The 25,834-nt window shown below is 43.0% G+C and overlaps 1 protein-coding gene across 3 annotated transcripts in view; it reads left to right on the top strand.

Moving 5' to 3' along the window:
• Positions 1 to 25,834, top strand: part of SOX5 (SRY-box transcription factor 5) — a 441,228-nt gene that overhangs the window by 217,776 nt on the left and 197,618 nt on the right. For all 3 annotated transcript variants that reach the window (XM_086920362.1, XM_086920351.1, XM_086920354.1), the window contains 2 exons: positions 1,326 to 1,412; positions 23,324 to 23,496. In XM_086920362.1, coding sequence (XP_086776488.1) covers positions 1,326 to 1,412; positions 23,324 to 23,496 — 260 coding nt within the window. The remainder of the gene's footprint in view (positions 1 to 1,325; positions 1,413 to 23,323; positions 23,497 to 25,834) is intronic.

Consider the following 25,834-nt stretch of genomic DNA (forward strand, 5'->3'; position numbering starts at 1 on the left):
TCATCATTCATTACTGTTTCCAGGGTGCAAACCCGGACCCGGAAGTGCCATTCCCAGGCTGTAACCTGGGTAGTGATTCAGGTGGGGAGGGTGAGCCCGTACATCCCATGTGTGGACACACTCTCCTACTCACGCACTGACACATACTTGCACCCGGATGAATGTACTCACACACAGTGCATACACTGTTTCACACATACACGCTCGCACTGACATATATATGTACAGAATCACAGACGCCGGTTCTTTTCCAGGCTCACACACTCTGCCTGTCAGGCACACTAGCATGCACGCACATTTGAGAGTGCGAACCCCTTCCCCACATTAGCAGATACAACCACACCGCTACATCCCACAGATGGGGTGGGAAGTGGATGTTTCAATGTTATTTCTCTTAGTTATTTGTCAAACAAGTAATCCTTCCATTGCCTCTACGCCGGAAATCGCCAGAGGTTTACCCCATCCCCTTTCGGGGTAAGAAGGGGAAATAATCCCCACCAGATTTAGTAGGGGTCGGTGGGAAGGAGCATCTCCAATGTAATTTTGTCTCCGGTTGAGAAAAACAAGTAGTCTTACTGTCTGTGTGTAGTTATCCTGCTTAAAAAACTCTGCACAGGTGAATTTGAGCTTTTTTTTAAGTCATGTGACATTCCCAAAAGTATGCCTCAAAAACTATTCCTGGCTCAACTTTCCAGGGGGTACTTCTGGGAATGTTTGTGAATTGATAAAAACAGTAAAATACGCTCCACCTGTGCTTTCTCTTTTTCTTTTTAGGTGTATAAACCTTCGCTCCTTAATCCCACTGTCACACACATGTCGAGCGAGTCCCGTGAAATAAACGGACCTTTCTGCTCGAGGCCTCGCCTTGCTGAGCCCGAGACAGGCCTGTGGTATTTAAGCCACATTATACCGGTGAGCCTCATGTAAACACCCAGCTTGGGTGAATTGATCCGCCGTGCTTAGCCTGCATTTCAGCAACATAATATTTGTTTCCTGCACTCTGAAAATGACAAGTACCCATTATATCAGGAGCCTGCTCACTGGCTTGCAAACCTCGGAGCCGCTGCTTTTTCAGACGCTGCTATTGTCATTCAGAATTAGTGTAGCTTTGTTCGGCGCTAGGAAAAGCTAATGATTTTGAAACAGCAGGTGACAAAACAGATTATTTTTCTCTGCCCTCCACCCCACCCCGCTCCTTATCGGGTTGTTGATGAAGTCATTGCCGCCGGGGGCCCTGGGAAGGGGACTGCTTGCCTCTGAGCTCCATTGTGTAACCGTGTAGGTTCCCTTTATTAATTTATGTTTTGTTTCTTTCTTTCCCCCAGAAACCCCCAGTATTGAAAAGCTGTTGTCGAAGGACTGGAAAGACAAGCTCCTGGCCATGGGATCAGGGAACCTGGGAGACATAAAAGGTAACAACACAACAGAACAGCTTGGGACACGTAGGGTGTCGCTTTCGGCGTCTCTGGGTGGTTAGTAGTTGTTGCATTGACCAGGAGTGAATCGGGTCTGCTTCTTGCCCTTCTTGATGTTTGGTTGACCTCTTCTTGTGGTATAATTTATGATTTGAATGTCTACTTGGTGTTATGGAAAATGAACACATTCTGGAAATGTTCCATGTAAAGTGTACTTTATATCAGCCCTTTTAATGTTATGTTAACCTTTCATTTACGTTTTACAAAGCTTTATTTTATTTTAATGCTGGGGGTGCCTTCGTGCCCTGTACACGTTTCAAGTATTTGCCACACATTTCTTGGCAGATAGTGGTGTGATTGTACTGTCTGAACCAGTCACGTGTATCTTCTAAGTGCACAATTCACTGTATTGCCCGAATTGCTCTCAACCTCTTATTACAACTATTAGGCCTTCTGTTATGTCATTTACATTTTCCTTCCACCCACTACTGAATACAGCCTGCGGCAAAGGCCATTGGCTGTCTTCGCTGTGAGTGACAGCATTCTGTCCTTTCGAAAGAGCACACATGCGCACAAAGGGGTTCTCTTCTGTGCCAAGGACTGCTATGGGAACGTGGGTATTTTGAAAATTAAACTATGTTTGCTTTAATACAATAGGTATTTCTTTTTTAGATTGACATGGGCAGTACATCTTCCTCAATATTGAAGTTTTGAAAAAAAACGACACAAGCATTGACATGCCAAAGCTTCCTCCCAGACCGAATGGCTTTGCTAATGCCTGTTGTATTCTATGTCTCGCTCAGCCCCAAATCTCTTACCCTTGGGTATTCAGATGATGTTCACGTGAGACCGATCCGCCGAGTGGAACTCCGGATTGTACCTGGCCAGGGTCACACATTTGGTCAGAACGAGCCCTGTGGCTGTGTGGACTCTTTCTCCAGGCGACGAAGCGGGAAGCCTACGACACACTCTGTGTTGAATGCTTTCATTCGCCGCATGGTTTGAAGCTGCCTCTAAGCGCTTTGCATATACTGGCGGTTCTAAACATTCCCTCAATGGTTGTGGCTTCTCGGTTAAGTAGAGCTGTGCCGAGTAACGATCAGACACCCCAGCAGCAGACTTTGCCTAAAACCATTCACTTCCCCATCGCCTTCCTGTTCTCAAGTTAAGCTGAAAAATAGCATCTATGTGTGAAGTGGAGATACCGTGAATAGCTCTCCCAGCCCTAGAAGGCGAGGGGCTCCGGCGGCTGCTTTCTCCCCTCGGAGGTGCACGTTTTACACTTTTCAGCCCCGTGCTGCTCCGTGCATGGGGCGGGGGCACGGTTATGAGGTGTTGGGTCGGGTTTGGCAGTAAGCTGTGAAAACAGGCCCGGGTTTATTTTTCCTGCTGACTACCGTGGCAGTTGCAATTATTGTGCATTGTTAGCGCGAGGCCCGGGCCTTGCAGGGGTACAATAGAAGGCTGCCCTCTGGGGGGAAATGAATGTGACTTACAGGTTCTTGGGGGGTCAGGCAGACTGATTATTTACTGCCCAAGAATGTGGCTTTCAGCCGCCACTGGCCAGGGGAAGCCGGCAAACAATGGTTCAGCTGTATTTAGTGAGGCAACAGGGGAGGTGTGTGGGTTCAGCTGTTTCACGCGCATGCGCACTCTCTTTCACACATGCCCCTCTCCCTTCTTGCTCATTTCCACTCTTAGACTGCCACTATCTTTATTTTACGAATGCACACACACACACCTCCCCTTCACCCTCGCTTTCCCTCTCCCTGTATCTCTTACACGCTTCCTTCATTTCCACTTAATCTCTCACATGCTTTCAACCTTAACCTTTCACTCTCTTTCTTACTCATTTTCAATCTCACTGTCTCAAAAACACTACCTTTCGTGGCCCTGCAAACCACTCTTTCTCACGCCCACTGCCCCCCCCCCGCATCCACTCTGAGCCTTTCACCCCCACCCTTCTCTCTCCCACTCGCAGCCTTCCTGATCTCTGGGTCCATGCCTTCCTTCCTTCTCTCACTCATCGTTTTCCCGACCTTTCTCTGCTCTCTGTTTAAACCTGTTAGAATGGCGCAATATATGTTTTAATTTTACTAAAAAAACATGATCTGCGCAGTTATTTGTTACAACACAGCTGTTTGGTTGACGCAATCAAACGATATTTTCAGACAGGCACAATTGACGTCATGTGCGTCTAATGTTGTGTAATGTTCATTCCATGGCAGCAGGACTTTCTTTGCACTATAAAGTGCCTCTCTCCTCGAAGACGACCTGTCCAGACTTGTAAACTTTCTTAGCCCTTTTCAAGTGCCATATTTGCACGTATTGGCTCATGTGTGTGAGAGCCTCAGAGAAAGGCCCCAAAAGTTCTTCCTTATAGTTCTCAGATCTCATTCTTTCGTTTGCTCCGTTGTTTGTGTTTCAGAAGTTTTCAGTCCACCTTCCCACCTGAGCCAAGTCTGTTAGCGTATAGTCCTGTCAATCTCTGCGAAACTGTTGACATTTACAAAGCTAAGGCCCATATGTATGAACACCTTTTCCCATAGACACAGAATGGGCAAAACCCTTTGATGCATCTAGCCCTTAGTCTTAGAAAACTAGTAAAACGCTCAATCCATCGCGAAATTCAAGGAGACCCTATAGACCTCTGATGGCATTGATTTAGTATTTATCGTGGACTATGTGCTTACTCAGAACACAGATCCGGCTCTTAAAGATCTGGTCCCAGACACTCATATGATCCTAAATAAAAACTAGATGTGGCAGTGCAGTAGATATATGACGGGTTCAAGGCAACTATTCCAATTCGAATGGTATTAATTACGGAGCAAAACATTTCCACCACGTATCCCCACACCATCCACTTGATATCATGGCACCCAAACCCCGACTCTGGTTTACTTGTGTAGCTGCCTACACAGCCCTAGACTCGTGCTTCCTCCCAGACACAGCAGCGCGAGGTGACTGTGACGTTTGAGTTGATAAAAGTAATCTACCAGCACCTCATACTTTGAAAGACTATTTAAATCCATTCAGTGGATGGTTCTAACCAAGCGGGGCGTAATTCTCCCAACTGTGTTTTGTACTAACACATACATCATGGCCTTTCCCACACAAAAGCTGGGTTTGACTGTCATCTGATTGAAAGCAATGGCAACCCACAAGGCTATATTGGATAGAACACTTCTACTGTGGGCAAGTGTGCATCTCACTTGCAAAGCCCTGAATGCAGTTCATGTTTGAGGGTTTCTCATTTACTGGAGGTAAGGTGGTCTGTTGTCACTGTTTTTGGTTACTGGAGTTCTGTCTGTCCAGCAAGTTGTCATGCTGTGTACGATTCTGTCAGTAATTTTTGTAGTACATTATGTGTATGGATGAGTGAGTTTCTTTTATTCCACTGTTTGCACATTGTTGATTGCTCAGCCTGAGGAGACTCTTTTGTTGAGAGGCATCACTAGCTGATTATCTTTGATGCAATATTTTGCTCATGTAGGTAGGCTATGTTTAAGGTAATTTGTTCTGCATGGTTTTGATATGTAGGTTTATGAGAGAATATGATTGTCCTGTTTAGGTTGCAATAGATAGCCAAGCGTATCACTTTGGTGTTATGATGTGCTCTTTATGGTGCCAGGAAATGTGTAGGTGTCCAATGTGTACTACTGGTGTGGTTTGTTTTTGGCATATATCCATTGTTATGAAATGTGTCTGGGTGCAACTATAGACAACTCACAGAGAAGCACCGAAATACTGGTTCGGTGTCATGCTTTGTGAAGCACATCATTTTAGTTTGTATATGTATTATCTACTGGCGATAGCCAGTAGGTATATATAGTTAGGATTAGCTAACATAGGAAATCCGCAACATTCTATTGGGAATAACTTTGGCGCCGGTTGAGGAATTTGCGTGTAATTTTCCAACATTTTGGCCAGCTCCGCTCCGCTCCTGACAGTTTCGGGGGGATTCATGAAGTGGGGGCTGAGATAAAAGGGGGGTCCCAAAACGTGTTTTCCCCATGTTAATTTCCATAGGACGGTCTGACAAGTCTACAGCCCGAACCGCTGAACGGAATAATGCCAAACTTTGCAAAATTGTAGGGACTGGTACGCAGATGTGCCTTTGCTATGTTTGGTGAAAATTGCTCCAGTAGTTTTTATGAAAATTAACTTCAAAAACACATATATATCTGGGCGGAGCCTAACCACACATCTGATCTGATTGGCTGTCAGCACTTCATCCCAGAAGTGTTGGCAGCCATCTTGGGACCAATATACATGATAGCACCTCATTAAAAAACATTGTAGTTAATAGAGGGTTTTAGGACTTTAGTTACATTATAAATCATTTGTTGATGGTACCATACTCATTTTAGGAATTGTGGTGTGTTCTAAGGTGATTTTACCATGTGAAAAATCCTTCTGCTGTGATATCATGAATCATGTTTGAAAGAAAACTATTATCTCATGCTTTTCCCACAGTGGTTTGGAAGGGGATCTATAAGCTAAACTGAAAGCATATTTTCTGTAAATTCACATTATCTTTCTCAGTCATGTGAGAATGAAGTCTGACATTCTCAGTAAAACATGTACATCCAACAAGGATAGAGACTGTCAGTTGATTCCTTTGTGTTCTACTGTAGCCTCCTAGAGTGTTCTAGAGAACAACTAGAGTGCTAACAGTCCTACTTATTACAAAGGTATAGCACACCTGAAGCCATCTTGATTGGAATAAAGTGGTAACTATTAAAACATTTAATTTAAAAAGGAACAAAATGAGGGGGTATATTTTGCCATAGAAAGTATTATTAGTGCTGCAGAAAGAAAAATTAGGGCACATTTTGAGTGACTTCTCAAATCCTTCTATTTCATTAAAAAATTCTGACATGCAGGCTCCCAAGATCGCCACCAGAGACAAAAGAGCCCAAATGTAGCCCAAACATCACCCAGATGTAGCCCAAGTATAGCCCAATGACAGAATGTCCTAGAGTGTTCTAAAGAACAACTAAAGCGCTAACAGTCTTACTTATGACAAAAGTATGGCACACCAGAAGCCATCTTGATTGGAATGAAGTGGTAAGTCTGAAAACATTTAATTTAAAAAGGAACAAAATGAGGGGGTTCATTTTGCCATAGAAAGTATGATTAGTGCTTCGGAAAGAAAAATTAGGGCACATTTTGAGTGACTTCTCAAATCCTCTTCTATTTCATTAAAAAAATTCTGACATGCAGACTGAAACATGCACTTTGAATACCAGCAGCAGACTTCCCTGGTGAGCAGTAGCTTTACTACAGTGATCTAATGAACAACTAGAGTGCTAACATTCAGAATTTATGGCAAATGAGTGACACATCTGAATGCCTTCTTGATGGAACCAAAGTAAACAAGCATTGAAAATGCAATAGATCTCGCCCTCGTTTAAGTTAAAGCCATTCTGTTTGTAATAAGGTGGCTTTTTAGCTTTGCTTTATTTGTGTTTTTTAAACTTTCATGTAAATAACATGCATATGTATGCATATATGTATATGTATGCATGCATTTATATTTGTATTTATATAGATATACATATTATATATGTTTATATATGTATGTATATATATATATATATATATATATATATATATATATATATATATATATATATACACACATACATATAAATAAATATATATGCATATATATGTGTGTATATGTGTGCGTGTAAAGAGAGGTAGAGGTGTAGAGGTAGAGAGGTAGCGGTAGAGATGTAGAGATGAGTAGAGAGAGAAGTAGAGATAGGTAGAGAGGTAGAGAGTGAGTAATAGAGAGTAGAGAGTGAGTAGTAGAGAGTAGTAGAGAGCAGTAGAGAGAGTAGCAGAGAGTGAGTAGTATAGTGAGTAGTAGAGTGAGTAGTAGAGAGTGAGTAGTAGAGTGAGTAGTAGAGTGAGTAGTAGAGTGAGTAGTAGAGAGTGAGTAGTAGAGAGTAAGTAGTAGAGTGAGTAGTAGAGTGAGTAGTAGAGAGCAGTAGAGAGTGAGTAGTAGAGAGTAGTGAAGAGTGAGTAGTAGAGAGTAGTAGAGAGTGAGTAGTAGAGAGTGAGTAGCAGAGAGAGAGAATAGTAGAGTAGTAGAGAGTGAGTAGTAGAGTGAGTAGTAGAGACTAGTAGTGAGAGAGTAGTAGAGATTGAGTAGTAGAGTGAGTAGTAGAGATTGAGTAGTAGAGAGTAGTAGAGAGTGAGTAGTAGAGAGTAGTTGAGAGGGAGAAGTAGAGAGTGAGTAGTAGAGAGTAGTAAAGAGTGAGTAATAGAGAGTGAGTAGTAGGAGTGAGTAGTAGAGAGAGTAGTAGAGAGTAGTGGAGTAGTAGAGAATGAGTAGTAGAGAGTGAGTATTAGAGCATAGTGGAGTAGGAGAGAGTTAAGTAGTAGAGAGTAGTGGAGGATATTCCAAAGTTTGGCGCAGCACCACTTGCACAATAAGTCCAATCAAATCATATCACTTAGAGTCCTTATCGAAGCGCTGAATCTTGGTGTATATTCAAATGCTTTTATTTTCCTTAAGTTTATGTACCACAGCCAGCCGAAACATTTCGTTCTGTACAACAGAACTTCTTCAGGGCGTTCTTATTTCCTTCAAGTTATGTCGGTATCCTGTTGTTATATAACTAGATATTTCTTCCAAATGTTAGACAAGACATAAGTACATTCTTATTCAAAGTGACTAGGTATCAATTTTACCCACACAATTCGGGCAGACTTGAGTAATTTATAGCATCCTCAAAGTCAGTCTTTCAAAAATTCCAAAGTATAGGACAATGGAATCCAAATCCAAATGTTTCTCAAGAAAAGTCATTTTCAATCGTTCGGAATATCGGTGTTTGGGCAGATATGACCCAGGGACCTCCAGTATGCAAGAGGAATTATTCCCCCTTCTGCAAACTCGCCAGTGGCCTGCGTTGAAGATAGGTGTAAAAAGGGGCATAGCCTCATTACACCTCTCTGCAATGCAGCCCCCTGGCGCATACTGGAGGCTCCTGGTGGGCTAGTTGGCCCCCAGGGACCCCCAGGGACCCCCAGTATGCAACGGGAATTAGTTCCCCCTCTGCAAACGCGGCATGGGGCTGCGTTGCAGGGAGGTGTAAAAAGGGGCATAGCCTCATTACACCTCTGCAATGCAGCCCCCTGGCGCATACTGGAGTTTCCAGGTGGGCTAGGTTGCCCCCAGGGGCCCCCAGTAGGCAAGGGGAATTAGTTCCCCCTCTTCAAACATGCACAGGGGCTGTGTTGCAGAGAGGTGTAAAAAGGGGCGTGGCTTCTTTACACCTCTCTGCAATGCAGTCCGCTGGCGCATACTGGAGATTCCTGGTGGGCTTTCAGGTCTTATATAGTTAGGAATTAGCATTAAAAAACCTTTGAAATTCACTGAAAAAAAACATAGGTTTCAGGCCTTATATAGTTAGAAATTAGCATTTAAAAAAACGTGCAAATTCATAAGGAAGCAAGCTCTAACAGAACTTTTTCAAATGCTTCAGAACCATGGTCATGAAGCTGTTCATCCTACAAAAACCCACAGCTTTTGCACTCCCTGATTTATTTGTACTTTTCTAGTAAGAGAGTTTTATCATTCAGCACTGAGGTTTCATGGATCATGCAACTTACATGTCCGCAAGACTCCGTATCCCTTTGGGCTTTTGGATCTAGCCTGAGACACTACAGATGGCTTATAATTTACTTTTTGTGGCATCATATAATTTTGCAAGAATCCAGGATATATCCCAAGCACATGGTAACACCAATGTTGTTCCCTAGGAAATGGTGGGTTTGCCTCAGTTTTCTTTGACTTCTAGCCCTGTAAAGTGGAACTAAGGGCATCTGGTTCTCTCCACTGCAGTTAGGTTGCATTGACCTTTGTAGCCAGTGAAATCTTTCAGTTGCCAATAGCCCTTCTCCTATTTTCTCATCTCGGTACTTCGTGGAAGTCATTAGTGCATTTAAATTGTGCCTCAGTTTTTATTTTAATGTGGATTTTGATGTATGTATTAGTGCAAAAACATACATCCATAATATGATGAAAGTAATCACAAAAAAATACACGAGCCCTGTAGCTAATATAAGGTTTCTGCGATTTCATTCTTTGATTTCTTTGCACATTTTTATTATGGTATCATAAGAGCTGGCATTAAATGAAGAGGAACAGATTATCTCTGTGGCTTAACAAGACATATCCAAAGACAGCTTGGAACTAAAAATGTCTTTGTGATAGGTGCTGAACATTATCCAAACTCTTCGGTGAGGTTTGACTGGTGTTTCCAGAGTCTTATTCAGGATGCTTGAGGGTGTGTTTGTCCATCAGAGTCGTCAGTGTCTTCTCACTTCCCATACATGAATGAATGACTAACCGGCACTAACTCCTACCAAGATCTCTTTCCTGGGGGTTATTCTTTTGCTGATTTTGCATGACCATGAATAGCCAAATGATTGTTATAAACGCATCTTACTACGCCAGCTAATTGAGCAATTTCAAACAAACCTTTCCTCCTTCATGGGTTATTTGCTTGCCTCGTGGAGGCATAGTAAACTACCTGGAGGTTCCCCATGCCTCATTTGGGTATTTCAAAATCTAACTGCACCGTAATCCATCCTATGAGCATCGCTCCTACCAGATCTATATGCTTCAGAGATTAAATTCAATCAAAATGTCCCCCTCCCCTCAGCTTAGAAGGACGAGGATGCTTTTCATTGCTTCCCAAACGGTCTTATGTGGATTGACCGCAGCCTTCTCAGAGCTCCTCTGTGGATCTCATTGATGCAGGGGCGGCCTTAGGCATGTGCAAGCTGTGCACCTGCCTTGGGCCGGCCACCAAACCTCAGGGGCCACCACGCCAATATACATCCTTAATATAATAATCCTCTGAGGATTGATACATATTTGCGTGGCGGCCCCTGGCAGGGATTTGGCCGCTCCGGCTCTGTTCCACTTCCAAACACCCTGACCCCCCACCCCCCTTTCCCTGGCCTCTGCGCTCCCCCCACCCCCGCCCGGACCCCCTCTTCCGGGGCCCCCTACATACGCTCCCTGCCCAGGGCCGCCATGAGCCTAGAGCCGCCCCTGATTGATGGAACATAGAGGAAGGAGCGCAGCTCTGCGTCTGCATGCCGGAGAGCTTCAGATAATGCAGGGGCTCCTACAGGATGTTCTTTATCTGTTCCTTGTGAGTGTGAGTGCAGCTCGGAGCCCTCTGCTGTCCTCTTTGCAGAGTGCGCATGGGCCTGAGAAAGTAGACCCTGCTTGGTCCTTCTGGCCCGGCCTCTACTCCGCCCCATCGGATGGGCGTGAACCCGCTGATTGGGCTCATCACATTTCACAAGAATGAAACTTATCTCGCTCAAGGGTTCAGTGTTTTTGCAAGACTTCTGGGAGCCTTTTCAAACCAAGTGTATTCACAGAGTAGTAGTGGCTGCAGGAAGGGTGTTTGAGAACTCCATGTAAACTGTGAATGTATGAACCATGTCCAAATGTCATGTTAAAGTTGCGTTACTGAGCCCTACCTCCTCTGTTCCTCTTTATGTCACTGCAGTCAAGGAAAACGAGTTCGTGTATTTTCGCTTTATAAAGAATATATCGCCTAGGTTGTAAAGTTTTGCAGCTGACAGGTGTACGTAATGTACTCCGATTGGAGAGCACATGCGAATCACAACGAATTTGTTCGGAGACACTCCTGAATGCCTATTTTATTCCAGGAGTAAAGCTCCTTGTTTACTCAGCCCCTGCTTTACTCCTGGCATTCAGGCGCGAGCCAGGAGTATTCCGAGAGGAAGCCACATCTATTCCTAGTGATATCTTCGCGAGTTTCTGTTTGGATTGCCGCTCTGAGGTATCATGACTTGGAATATCAAGGGCTCCTCTCGCGACACGGGCCTGTCGCGACACACTTTCGCTGCGGAGTCCTCGCGCCCGAAAGGAAACGCCTGAGTCACCTCAGCCCCCAGGCAGTGCGCCAGGGTCTTCCCTCCCTGCAGAAGCGCTGCGCCTTAAAGCTGAACTGGCACCGCCGTTGAGAGCCGCCGAGCGAGCGCTCCGGAGGTGACCAGGCGCTTTCCAGATTTCAGAGCTGCGTTCATTTTTTTAATTCGCCGATAGCCCATCTGCTGCAGGTGGAATGTAAACCAGCATGTGTGGTTTATGTAACCTTGACAGTAAAAGCGATTTTGTGATTAACACAATTCCATATTTAGCCTTTTATAATGTAAAATCAAAAGTACTTCCGGAAAAAGAAAACTGTTCAGCAGTTTGTATTTAAGAACACGAGTGTTGTGTCTGGTGCGGCACAGCTCTGCTCAGTCAAACGCCTCGAGGCGCTTTTTCTGATGAGGCGCAGAGGGCGCGCACTGATCTTAGAAAAGGTGACTGTTGTGGGGGATTTGTGGTGAGATGGTTGCATTTGGTGCAGTCGGTCATAGGGGAGCTTCCTTGGACTTCCAATCGTGGGCCTCCTGTGGAGAACAGCATGATGAGGCTTTAGCAGGAGAGCGCAGGCCCCCTCCCAGGCTGCGGGACTGTATCTTGGGCTTACCCGTCGAGGGTCTGTCTTGTCATCTACCTGGGCACTGCCTGGAAGTCCTGGTACCAATTCCTGGGTTTGGGCAACAGACGCTCGATGAATGTAGTACATGTCGCCCATGTTTTGCGCTTACGTAGATGACTGATTACCGCTCAGCAGTGCAGTGTAGATGTATTATTGCTTTACCCATGGGGTGGTGGACGCTGCAGCGATGCTACTGTGGTATGGTATTTGTTTCAGTGTTTCTCATGGGAGAGTGCTTACTGACTCACCCTGCTAACGTTTCGATGGAAAAAATGTTGAACAAGACATCAGTAAAAAGTATAATATTATAAGGAATTAAGTACATCTTTTGTTCTGTTGCTCATAAAATACATTGGTCTGCAATTGCATTTATATAGTGCTTCATACCTCCGACCAGGCGCTGAACCGCATTAGTGGATGGGTGACACGTTACACTTTAGGCAGTGCTTGGTTGCAGTAGTGTTGATTTGAAATGTGGTCTACGCGTGAAGTGTTGTGGTGACCAGAACAGTTCTTTTATGTTCACACTTGTCGCTGCCTATGTTCTCAGTGGAAAATACCCACTTTTTTGCTTCAGAGAGTCTAAGCAAAGTGCAAAGCTGTGGTATAATGAAGAGAAACTGGGACATTAGGCTTAGCAATGTTAGCCAAAGACAGCCATGTCTCAAAGAAGTTGAACAATCGGACACTTACTTTGCCCTGCTTTCTTCAGCTTTTCATTGCTCTCAAAGTCCACTATTACCTCTGTAACGGAGACTGAGCTCTAGTTAAGGAAGGTCTAAGTTGGGCTCTGTCTGGCCAATGGACATTGTGTTGGGTCGCAAAGATTTTTTCAAGGCACTTTTAAGTACAGTCACTCTCTTGGCCCCCATCATTTCTTCATGTTTTTGCCATCAACTCCGTTTGCATCTCGTGCTGGAGCTTACAGTTTCTGCGACTACTAGCAATGTGAGTTGTCCGAGCACAGCAGTTGCGAGTGTTAATAATACACAAGTCACTAGTGCCCAAGTCAGGGGTACTCTTGCTACAAGCTCAGAAGCGTGAAAGGCTGAGTGGACTGTTTTAGAATGCAAATGTTATGGCATTATGTTCTGTATGTATTCGCATCATTGTTGTCTTCTCTATGTGGACATTGTACTGACCCAGGGGAGTCCTCTAAGGGTTTCTGCTAATATCAAGTACCTGATATTTGAAGTCGCTCTCACTCTGCATCCCAATTATTCCTTTCAAACCCATCGAAAAGCAGTTGAAGTGGTCTACATAGCATTTATCGCCTCAGTCGCAATGCGCTATTTAAGAGTGTTAGTCTTGGTTCTTGTTTTGCGCGATGATGTTGAAGCTGCGAGTGCACGCCATAGATTCCATAGACTGTCAAAGAAGGATTAAGAGAGATAATCCGTCAGTGACACTATAGCTCATCGGAGTCCCTTGAATCAAAGCGTATGTTATGTAGATTTCATGTGTGCATTAAGATGGATAATCTCTTAGGTGACACTCCGAGTCTTGAGATAAGTGGTCGTGGCAGATTCCGGGCATGGATTTCAAGGGATAACACAATTTAAGCAATGCTGGACAAGAGGAAGGCAAGTAAGCCTGGTTACCACTCTATTGAAAAAATAAACTGGCGAGGGACGCAGGCACACACAACGATCATTTCAGAGCACAATCTTTCCCATGGCACACCTGCCTTTGTTTAAGTGGAGCATGATGCCTAGCAGGTGCACAACATCCTTCTGATTCTTTTTCGAGGAATTTTTTTTCCCTGGATCATTAATTCTCTGTTGGAAAGACATCAAAGCTCGTCCCCACTTTTCATGGATGTGGTGCAGTCATTTCACACCAGATCAACAAACATAAAAAAGTGCTCAACACATAAAGGGTGGCCCCTAATCAAATGTGGTTGCTTGTCATTGTTACATGCCAAGCCAAATGAACGCTATTCCCGTTTTAGTGTATTATGCTTTAAAATGTCTTTTTTGTTCTAGTAAATGTATTTGCCCTGGGTCAGGATTACTTGCTCTGTACAGCCATTATATGCTCCGTGTTGCCCTAGACATGGCCTTCAGGGTAGATGTTGGGTTGCACAGGGGCGTAGCTTCCTGAAAGGGGGGATTGAGTGTTACACCCCCCTAATAAATGTATTATTTAGTAAATAGTTGGGTACAGGAGCTTTAAGTCGGGTATGGTAAGGTGTGTCAGATTTCACCTGGGATTTTAAAATACGCACTCAGACAAAACACACACACTCTTCTGTTGTGAAGGTCGTAAAACATGGGTATATATAAAAAAACTGTGTTTTTGGTGTCCCTCACAATCCGCACTTCTTTCCATTTCCATTGGCCCTTAAGTTCCCCTTATGCGCTCCTTCTCGTACAATAATTAACATATATGCCAGCGTAATTGTCGGAAAATCTGAAGCTCACCCCCCCGTCTTACTAACCAAGCAACGCCTCTGGGGCGATACAACCATTCTACATCACAGATCACCCTATAAACCATAACAGGAATTGTCCTACAAACCATTCGAAAGAACAGCGCGAGTCCTGGGTTGATAAGTGATGCTAATTATCTTGAGTTGTGGTCACTCGACCCCTAGTAACTCAGTAACGAGCAGAGAGGAAGACGGCTGCCTATAAATGCACAAACGAAGTACTGTGTGCAAGAGGGGCTATATTTGACCTAATCGATTCTACAAGTGGCACAGCTTTTTTTCTTGGACTACTAGCCCAATCACTGCACTCAACAGCATTTATAGTTCTTTCTTAAATAATCATATGCGCCCTAACAAAGCAAAGGCAAACCCTTTTGTTGGCTAGACGTCACTTTATGAACACATTGCTGAATGTTCCTCGGCTTTACAAGTTGAGTGAATGCTTTTCATGTATGCTTGTACTGCCTGTGTGCCCTATGATCAAGGGTACTGGAATTATGCGATTTTGCGGTCGCAGCATTTTCTGCATAATTATGGATTTGCTGCATTTGTCACTAAATCTGTCAACTGCTGCCTAATCTGCGGAGTTAAACAAAAAAAACTGATTTTAGCTCCGTCGGCTCAAAAGTTAATAAATATATGGTGGCATCTGTTACCGCACAGTGGATGGTCCATCTCAAAGGTTGAGAGAGGATGTAGCCTTACGGCTGGAGTGGTTGACCTCGGACCTGGGGAACCGGGTTTGAGTCTCGGTAACGACTCCCAACATCCTGAGATTCTGGGCAAATCTCTTAATCTCCCCGTGCCTAACGAAAAGGAATGTGTTCATCTGTAACGAAACTGGTGCTCATGTAAAGCACTCTGATACCCAATGTCCCGGGTCTAGTTCGCGCTGTATAAAACTCTGGAGGAAAAAAAGGTTGATTGGTCATTTTTATTACAGTGTTTGTTAAAGTGCTACTAATGGGGTAACCTCTTTGCCCAGACTTTGTTAACATGTGTGAACAACACATAATAATGAAGCAATACTAGCAAACATTTGCCACTTCATGCTGCATATTATGCATTTCTTGCTTCATAATGAGTACATCCTGCTGCATAATTTGTTTCCCACATGCCACATAATTCGAGTGGACTTGTCAATAATGCATAGACTTCTAGGACATTAACAGTAAATCTAGCAAAGTGAGGCAGGCATTGGAAGTTGATATGGTCACTTTTGCAGCATCAATCCTTTGTTGTAGCAACCTGTACTATTACCCTTAGAAACAGGGACAGACACCGTTGGAACATAAATGACCCCTTACAGGTGACCCCCATTGAGCTCTTGGCCTGCATCAGCCATGTATTCTGCCTCACTCGGGGTAGTAAACTTTCCTAGTCTCAACTGCCTCTTTCCTGCAGGGGGAAGCAGGGTCAACACTGTTTTGCATATGGCTGGGTCCAAACTGGAATGGCATGGTGAGCAAAAAATCCTATTAATTTAGGCCCAGATCACTGTACTGGGGGTGAATGACATTGTTCAGCATTCCGTCCATCAATTGTTCTTTTTTCATTTGACTTCCCGAATGGGATGGATATGCCCATAAGTGGGTCCCGTGCTCACCATGCCACTGGAGTCAAGCTAACCTGGCTGATGAGGGGTGATACCCCAAAACATGTCCCAGCATGCTTGCTACCGGTCCAGGGAAGACCTGGCCTGGATGCTCAGGCTGGACTGTTCCAATGGGAGGCAGGGTCATGTCTGATTTGCATATGGGTGGGTCCAAACTTGAATGGCATAGTGAGCAAAAATACAATGGATTTAGGCCCAAATCTCTGTACTGGGGTGAATGTTTGACATTGTTCAGCATTCCATTCATCAGTTATTCTTTTTACATTTGTCAGCCCGATTGGGACGGGTATGCCACGATGTGGGTCCCATGCTCACCATGCCACTGGAGTCAAGCTAGCCTGGCTGATGAGGGCTGATAACCCGATAACTGCTCCCAGGATGCTTGTTTCCAGTCCAGAGAGGGCCTGGCCTGGCAGCTCAGATTGGACTGTTCCCATGGTAGCAGGGTCAAGACTGATTTGCATATGGCTGGATCCAAACTGGAATGGCACGGTGAGCAAAAAAACTGCAACCGCAACACTGCATAGTGGCTTACCTCACAAACCATCACTTTACACAATTATTGCATAAATACATTGTCATAGTACACAATCCGTTTTAGGGAAACCCATTTGAAATACTTGAAATATACTCTCTGTTGTGACCTGGTCCATTGCTCTCGCCACTCTTCCAGGGTAGCATGACGAAAAGCTTGCATTTGCTTTTCTTAACTGCTGCATGCACATGCAATGGTTAATAATGGCAGTGCTGGGGACTGCTCGCTGGAGTAGTTGTAATTCACTGCTCCTTGAATATTCTCCTCTAGGGGGTCAAAAGCCTACTTGAATAAAAATAAACGTCCACCTTTGTACAGAGTTATTGCAAAAGCTCGTAGGTTGTATTTCACAGCGCTAAATTATAGAGAGTTCCAAGTTGGCAAGGGAGCCCCCGCTTTGATTTATTCTATCAATTAAACTTAGGTCAGTTAATTTATCATGGTAAGCAGTTCTGCGGCTGCTTGTTGGTCAGGGCATGGTATGCTTTCCTCATATAATACATTAAGCTTTCATTCTTAATGCACTTCTGTCTGGCTTGCACCGCTGTGGGATCGCTGGTGTAAATTGATTGTTGGGAGCATTTCCTGCTGCTAGGATCGAACAGTCCGTTCAGGACTTTCTTGCATTGATGAATGAAAATAGCATTCTTGTTTCATGTCATGATGCTTTGAAGCCTGCCTGGGACATAGCCATGATACAGATTCGCCTACCAAATTGATCTTTTAAGCAGGTAAGTATTTTGAGGGACGGTATGAAGTGGCTATAAAATGTGCATCAGCCATGCTCTTAAACCTGCTCTGCAACCTCTTTACTTTTTTAAAAGACATTAGAATTCTCAGGCACAGTTCTTTTGAGTGACCTCCCCTGAAAAGATTTAATATGCTCTGTACTCTTAACAAGTACATTGGCCACTACCCCTTCTATGGACTACCACTGTCTCTCTTGTAATTAAACGGATTATTCCTCAGCTTTCTACAGACATTCTACCACTTGCGTGGGCCTGGGGCTAGCTGTAGTTATTTTAAACCTCAATCACTGCAATAGTCTCTATATTGCTCTCCCAAATACGTCTTGAAAGAACCATGCATCGCTTCCTTTGGGACTGCAATGACTTGGTTTCATTTCGCCCGCATTGGAATTCCTCCATTATCTCATCATAGCCCATTTTTAAAACCCTCTGCCTCTGTGACGTTCTGCATCCATTCACTACATTAGCTTGACAAACTGTTTGTCTCGTGTCTTCTGAGCCGAAGTCTAAAGTTTGCCAACTTGTATGGACTGACCATTAAAATACCACGACAAAAGAGATTCAGGGGAATATCCCTCCATATATAACGTTCTTTATGAAGAGCTGAGACATGAGTCTCACTTACTGAAATTGAGGTGATAAAACAGGATTATTGTTAGTCTTTGTCCAAATCGAACTCCTGCAACTCGATCTGCTGCTAGGCCAGCCAGTTGCTTAAGGATTGTCACTAACCTCCCTACCAGGCTAGAATTGGTATTTTCAAGACTTTATGACCTTCATTTCAGCTTGGTAAATGTCTACTCTTGTAAGCTATTGGTGCCCGCACCTGCCTGTTTCCTTGATCTTCTAATTGCAGGATTACTGGGTATTCTACCCTACACTTTGTTACTTTTACGCCGCTATAAGATGGTATGCAGCACTTAACAAACAACATAAAAACTATATATATTTATAATGAACCATATATAGGATAACATTATAAGACTTTATTAAGGCATCATGCCAAGTTGGCCAGCTTCTCTCTTTAATTTTCATTCTCTGTAACCTTAACGCCCCCACTAGCCAAAGTACCACCTACCATGAGGCAGATATACATTCTTTGGTAATGCTCTGTGCCTGTAGTACCAGGGCAACCTTACAATAGTTGGTTGCCTCATCCTTAGTGACTAAAGAAGTGTAAGTAAACCTCTGTGTAAACATCGGCGTCCCCTCAAAAGGGAGAACGCTACGTCAGGAGCCACTGGACAGCCTTTTAGCCCTCCCTATCAAATCTACTCTCTAAGATCCAGTTGAGAAACCTTCTTGACCACGTGCTGAACTCTACACTGAACAATTTGCTGTTGGGGGGGAGTAAAATGCGTTTTTGTATGCGTAGCCATTGCTTGTTTAAACTGTGACTAACTGCCATTGTAGTGTCATTCTGTCATCTTAAGTCCTCCCAACCCCAGGAACTAAGAAACCTGTAGAACTGAGTTGCATGTGTGGTGTGTCTTTTCTTCTTTCAGCTAGTGAAGACATTTTTGGAAACCTGTCAACTTTAGACACATTTTTGGTGTGTCTTTTGTTCTTTCTGTCAGTGAAGAAAGAATGCAGTCCGCACATTGCTTGTTTCTTGGCTCTTTTCCAGAAGTAACTCTGCTTCTACAAAGAACCTTTTTCTAGACTTAAACACCTTCTTCCTGGCCTCTGCTGTCAAGTGAAAATGAGTTTAGAAAAGTTCCTTTCTCGGTTTCCTTCGGTGCGGGCTCATATGGTCCCATCTTCCACGTGTGTGCAGTATCCGAGTCCTCGATAAATCCCTTTGCTGTGCTCTAAAATAAGCTCCCTTTTGTGTTTTTGGGGTCTGACTTGACAGTAAAGCTGATTGCAAGACGCATTGTTAATAACTCTTGTGTGTGAGGTGGGCTTTGGTCCTACTCAAAGTATTGCTCTCTCAGCTCGTGATGTCAGCTGTTCGATGTGTCTTTCCTTCATTGGAATTAATGAGGGACTATTTGTTATCTGGAAAGTACATTTAATCACCCCAATAATGCTATTTATCTCCTATTTGCATAGAAACAATACTTTTTCCTACTTTTTAATCAAGCATTGGCAAAGCCAATAGGGCCGGCTGCATTTGTGCATGCAAAGTAAATAAACTGCAGTTGTGAATGCTTATGTGTAGATATATAGGTCCTTCAAAGCCAGAACTAGTGTGCTTGCCAATACTTGTTGTGACTGATTAAGACTGAATAACGCTGAGGAGCTGCTGACTGAAAAAGGGTCCAGTTTAGCATCAGATGGCCCTGCTAGGTAATAAATGATACGCACACCTTGTAGCTTTGTGAAAAGATTAAAGGTAGTCTAGAGCTGAGTACAAATAACAATATTTTGATTTAAAGAAGCCCTTTATTGTTGGGGTGATCAGAATGGTTCCAATCTTCAGCATGAGTTGTGAGCCCTCAAGATAGTCTGCCACTATTAAATCTACAAAAAGATTAAGTCTAACTCTTTCAGAGTCTGATTTAGGTATTGTGTAGCATGGGTCTGATCTGAATTACAACTCGGATAAAGAGTTTACATGCAGCTCTTAGATAGCGATGAGAAAAACAGATGCAAAGTCATCAGTACTCCAGGCGTTTCTCTTTCAACCTGGTAGGAGAAGACCAAATACTAGAAATAGTGTTTCTGCAAACTCTCTTTAGGAGAGCTTTATTTAAGAACAGCCGTGTACCCAGTGATTTAATATGTCGGGCCCTGGTTCTCAACTGAAAGCACCATTGCCTGACTATCCCATGTGACAAATCATATCCTGCCTTTTATGTTAATTTAATTATAAGCCTAAAATAAGGAGTTGTTTTATGCGCTTCAATAATGTCTTGTATATAATGGCCACACAATGGGTTAGGACGCAGTATCCGTTGTACAGCGGGAGGGTGGACGTCACTTTCGTGTAGCACTAATTGTTGTACGGCCTGTATTGGATACATCTCCAAAGGACTGGATACACCTTCTTCAATGTTGCATTAGACATTAAAAAGGCCCTTTTGACAAACCCCAGACTTAAGACTGCACAGACACAAAACATGCTCCACGTCCTATCTGCTAGGAAGAAGCAAGGAGATGCATTAGAATCAGAAGGGACATGCTTTTAGCAAGAGGTTCATACCGCATACATATGAAAAACATTCATTTTCATATGCATGCGGATGACACGCAACTTTACCTGAAAGTCACCTCCTCTGAAGACTTCACTTTACTCAACTCTACCCTGATGAATACTCAAAGCTGGCTTACTGAGAACCATCTCCTGCACAACACCTCCAAAACAGAATTCCTTCTCATATCTCCTCCTAATCACACCCCCAATATAGACCTCTGGATGAAACACCTCACTGCCTTCAACTGCTCTCCTCACATTATTGATTCATCTAAATATCTTGAAATCACCCTGGACATGCACTTGAACATGAAGAATCATATTAGTAAAGTGTGCAAGGGTGCTAACCACCAGATGAGGATACTTGGGAATCTCAAACCATCCCTTCCACAAGATGACTTCAAGCAAGTGGTTCAAGTGCTTGTTTTGCTAAGGCAAGACTATGGCAGTACTACGCCCTGTGGCCTCCCCAAATATACCTTGGCCCCACTAAGGGCTTCCTTGATTGCCGCTGCCAGATTGATTACTGGTACAAAAAGAAATGCTCAAATATCCCCAGCCCTAAAATCTCTAAATTGTTTGCCCTACAAAGCAAGAATACAGCTAAAGATTGCCTGCTTGACTCACAAAGCCCTCCATTTGAAACCCCCTGTTACTTGGCACAAAGGCTAGAATTATCTGGAGGGGGCAGACCATCAAGAAGTGAAAACTCTTTCCTCTTAAAACCACAGATGTTTCGCAAAAAGCAAACCGGCACAGAGCTTTCTCTGGCTCGGCCCAGAAGATATGGAACTCTCTCCCACCAGAAGTCCGCAGAATCTCCTCCACAGCTTCTTTCAAAAAGGAAGTACAAATAATCCTAATAAACTAGTTCTTGCCTTAAATGGTCATGGCTCGTCTATTTTTCTCACCACCCCCTGATTACTTACTATATTGGACTAACACCTGTGAAGCTCAGAGTTGACTGCTATACTCTTATAAGCAATGTTTGTTCTTCTCCCCGTACGCTATTGTATTAGCTAAATGTGATGTTCTTTGATACTCCCTTTGTCATTGCTCTTGCCTTCATTTTTAAATGACGCTGGGTTTTCCCTTTATTATTTCCTACCCTTCCAAAGTGTGAAGCGCTCTGATACCCATCTGGGTCATGTTTGCGCTATACAAAACTTTATAAATAAAAATAAAATAAAATACCCTAAATATACATTGTCCATATCTATCGGTTCTGTTGGAAGCAGAAATGGCAAATGAGTTAACCGGTGTGCTGTGATGAAAAGCTTCTTTCTGCTCATTTATTCCCAGCTTCCCATTTCTTCCCAGCTTGTCTACACCAACATTGTTTCTAACATTTTAAATGTTAAGCTTATTAGACAATTAATGGCGAAATTGTGAAAAATAGGAGTATAAATGTAAGAAGTTTTTGCCTGCCTCAGATCAACATGAGTGTGCGTGTAGGTGAACCTTGACCCAGGGGTGGGGATAGGGGGTGAGGGGTCTAAAGCTTTCAGTGTAAATATGCTGAATGGGTTTATGTAGGACATTCTGACCTAGGCAATTTACGATTCTAGAAATTAGATTGTTGTACGAATACCTGGTGATCTCAATAGGATGTTAAATTGTATTAATTGTAAGTATGCATAGCCCTGTACTTTCACTAGTGTATTTATTATAATACTGTCATTAAAATGATTACATTAAGAAAGAAACATGCAGCTATTGTGAATTTTTGTTAACTTGCTTTAGCAATGATGTATCAATTTTCCTCAATATCAGAAATCGGTAGTCCAATAAGATAAAATAGTGCATTAGGGAACATAGCCGTATCCAGCATCCTATCGTAGAGCTGCAAAAACCCACACATCACAATAGGCAATGAAAGTATTTCTTTGATGGCAGAGTAAAGGACCAGGTTTTAATTTTGTCTTGGACTTGTGGTTGATTTATTATGCAAATACAGTTTTGAGCCTGAAGTATTTTCTAGCAACATTATTTCACGTTTTTCTTAAAAATTGTGTTTTAACTGGTTCATGTTAGAGAAACGACTGAGTGGTTTAAAGCACCATGGTCCTGGGTCATTTTCCAAGACAGGACTACCCAGCCTCTTAAGACTCAGAAGACCGTAACATGTATTGCATGCCAATTTGCTAGGAATAATTGCATTTGTATCCGTTTATGTAAAACACTTTGGATACAAAAGAGTAAACAAGCTTCTTCTTAAAAGTGAAGCTAGTTGTTTTAGTTTTAATTTAAAGACTTTGAGTGGTGTATCAGAGCCATCAGTACACTGCATAACCTTCTCTTTATGGCACAGTAGTAATCAGGCAATTGACTGAAGGGTACTCTGAAGAAGGCATGTTTGAATGAACATCCTATGTTCATATCTGAAGATATTTGAATTTCTCTTTCCATACTACACAATCAACATGTCACTCTGCGCACTTCAGTAAAACTTTCACGTTTTCACCATTCTTCGGGCAGCAGTCTGTGTGATAACATTTGCATGCCATAAGTGCATAAGAAAGAAGGGTAGTGGCTTGGCAGTGGATGGAAGAATTCATGCAGAAATATCTGTGAGTACTAGGTAAGCTAATGACCCTATGTAGCTTTTCCAGCTTACCCATTAGTACATTTTATTGAAGGGCTTTCACGACAAAACTGAATCTGTCTGGTCCTAACAAACTAATGGGTTCTCTCCTGGCTCCACATGTATTATTGACTAGTCTAAAGTTGAAATCACTGTAAATGCTTGCTGTCAAATTATAGGCAGATAAAGATCACGTTAGGTTGAAAGATGTATGTAGAACTTGATGGAGATGTCTCTTGCTTGGTGACTGTTACTTTGATCTGTCTAACCCCTTTCTTTGCTTATCCTTCCACAAACAGGGACTCCAGAAAGCCTTGCTGAGAAGGAGAGGCAGCTCATGGGCATGATTAACCAGTTGACCAGTTTACGGGAGCAGCTCTTGGCGGCCCACGATGAGCAGAAGAAGCTGGCGGCTTCTCAAATCGAGAAGCAACGCCAGCAAATGGAGCTGACCAAGCAGCAGCAGGACCAGGTGAGCAGTTAGTTTCTGTGCCATTCTTGGGGCTCTGTGGTCTGAGTCAATCTTCTGGTTAGGCAGATAACCATTGGCACTCTTGTGTAGATGAGGATTTTTAGAAGGCAGAGTTCCTCACTGCTCATGCACCCAAAGGAGCACCAGAAACAAATAAATATGTGCAAGAGTCCAAGTCTTGGAATACGTTCCTGGGTTAGTAGCGTACGCTAAAAGGTTGCACATTGGGCATTCCTCGGCACATAGTTTTCACTTCCAAACCAATGGGTGTCTAGTACTGTAAGTGTCTAGAAATGCAAGGCTGTGAAGGAAAAAAATCTCATAGCGTTTGCCATATTTTTACGTGGAATGTTCTTGTCAGGTTCAACATACAAGCGTTGGCAAACTCCTTAAGCCAAAGGAAAACCATTACCCTAAAAGAGAGCAGCGGAAGGACATTAGTAGAGCGGGTGTGCTCCAGACGAGGAACAAACACAAGATGTACAGGGCCAGCCATTAAATAAGACGCAAGAAAATGGGAATGGGAGTAAAAATAAAGCCAACAAAATATAAGCAATGGGTGGGCTTTAAGCCCACTGTAAGTTCTTTGTAAGCTGACAATAGGTCTTTGCATCCATATAGCTTGCACTGCCTGGTCGGCTTGACCTTAAAAGGGCATTATTTTAGAACTGAGATACCATACATAGAACACTTTTTGGAAGTCCTGTGAATGCAAATTAAACTGGTTGACATGCAGAGCACACTTGAATGCGGTAAGACATACAAAATGAAGCCAAATGTACTTAAAAACTACCTTGGCAGCAATGAAACATTACAGAAACTCACGATTAACACATAAGGGCCAAACCAGCATGAATATATGAAAGAGATATACTTTATAATTATACCAGTTTGAATATATGGGTAATTATTCCAAATCTAAAACAATGGTATATAAATATTCATAATGACTTTTAATATATTAAAATCTTTGTGAAACAAAATAATCGTACCTTCATACAAAGAAACAATCACACAACAACAGTATTGACCAATATGGCCAGTGGTGGCTAGACATCAATGAATAATACATGAATTAAGACTGAACTACACAAACACATGTTCAACCAATAGTTGCACACTGATAGTCGTTGTAGAGGAAAAATATGATCTTCTTCAGAGTACAAGTAGTGACTTGGAATGTTGATACGTTGAATCAAGTCTTCATCATAACTAAGAGAATATGCGTGATTCAGTGAACAATACGCCTTCATCAGGAAAGCCGCAAACTGTAGTAGGAGATGCCTATAAATATATAATACGTGCTTTTCGCCCATTTGCTCGCGTCCACACAATTCTTAAAAGTTAAACAGGTTAATTTGCGAGTGATCAGATGCTTCACCAAACTTAGAGCGATGGAACAATAAAATCACATAATGCTGTTGTATTTGTCATGAAAAGATGAATGTTAGAGAAAATTTGAGAAGCAAATATCCAAAATACTTGCACCAATGTCCCTATAATGAGGTGAAAGAAAAAAGAGAAAAATACATTCACCCCACAAGTGTAAAACTTAGCTAGGTCACGTTCTTACCACTCTGAGAGGAAGTTTTAAATTACTAGGGCTCAGCCATACGCTATCAGAAGACTTTCCTTATGCACCGGCTGTGGGGTAAATAATGGAAGAAACTATATATGTGTTGCCAAGATGTCGTGTTGGGCAAGAACTAAGTTCTTTTTTGGAAGAATTGATAATTTATTTAGCAATAATGTGTATTCACTCTAGACCGTCACACAAAGGGAACTGAGGTTTCCTGATGGCCCATTACCAGGCTAATGAGTCTTCCTGAGCTAGAGTGGTGGGAGGAATTGACATTTACACCAGAATATGGCTGTGCCTGTCCCCACACAAAGAGCTGCATAACCCCCTTTAGTGTGTCTGGAGCCAAGGCCAGAAAAGGCAGGGTCCTGTGCACTACATAGACCATTCTTTGAAGTCTCCCTACTTCAAAGGCTAAAAGAGGTATACGTATTTGACCTCTGACACAATATACACTTATGGACTGAGGTCATTCTGTCCAGAAGAATAGCGGTTGTACTGCCAGGAGTGACTGCCACTTTGCTGTTTGCTTTGATGTGTTGGCGGCCTGCTGCTTTTATCATGGGAGTGAGAGGAATGGACTTTGCTCTCTTCATCCTGATTTCTAAATTTCTCCAAGGGCTTGAGTTGAGTTTTCCTCCTGTTGGAAGTCTCAGGGCCATCAAAGACTTCACCTGCTGCACCTGAGCTCTTCTGCTGAGATCCCTATTCTGCCAAGTTGTGCTAAATCCAGTTGGTTGGCCCTCAGAAGTGGGTTTG

The sequence above is a fragment of the Lissotriton vulgaris genome, chromosome 1_1 (genome assembly GCF_964263255.1).
Source record: "Lissotriton vulgaris chromosome 1_1, aLisVul1.2, whole genome shotgun sequence".
Taxonomy (NCBI): Eukaryota; Metazoa; Chordata; class Amphibia; order Caudata; family Salamandridae; genus Lissotriton; species Lissotriton vulgaris.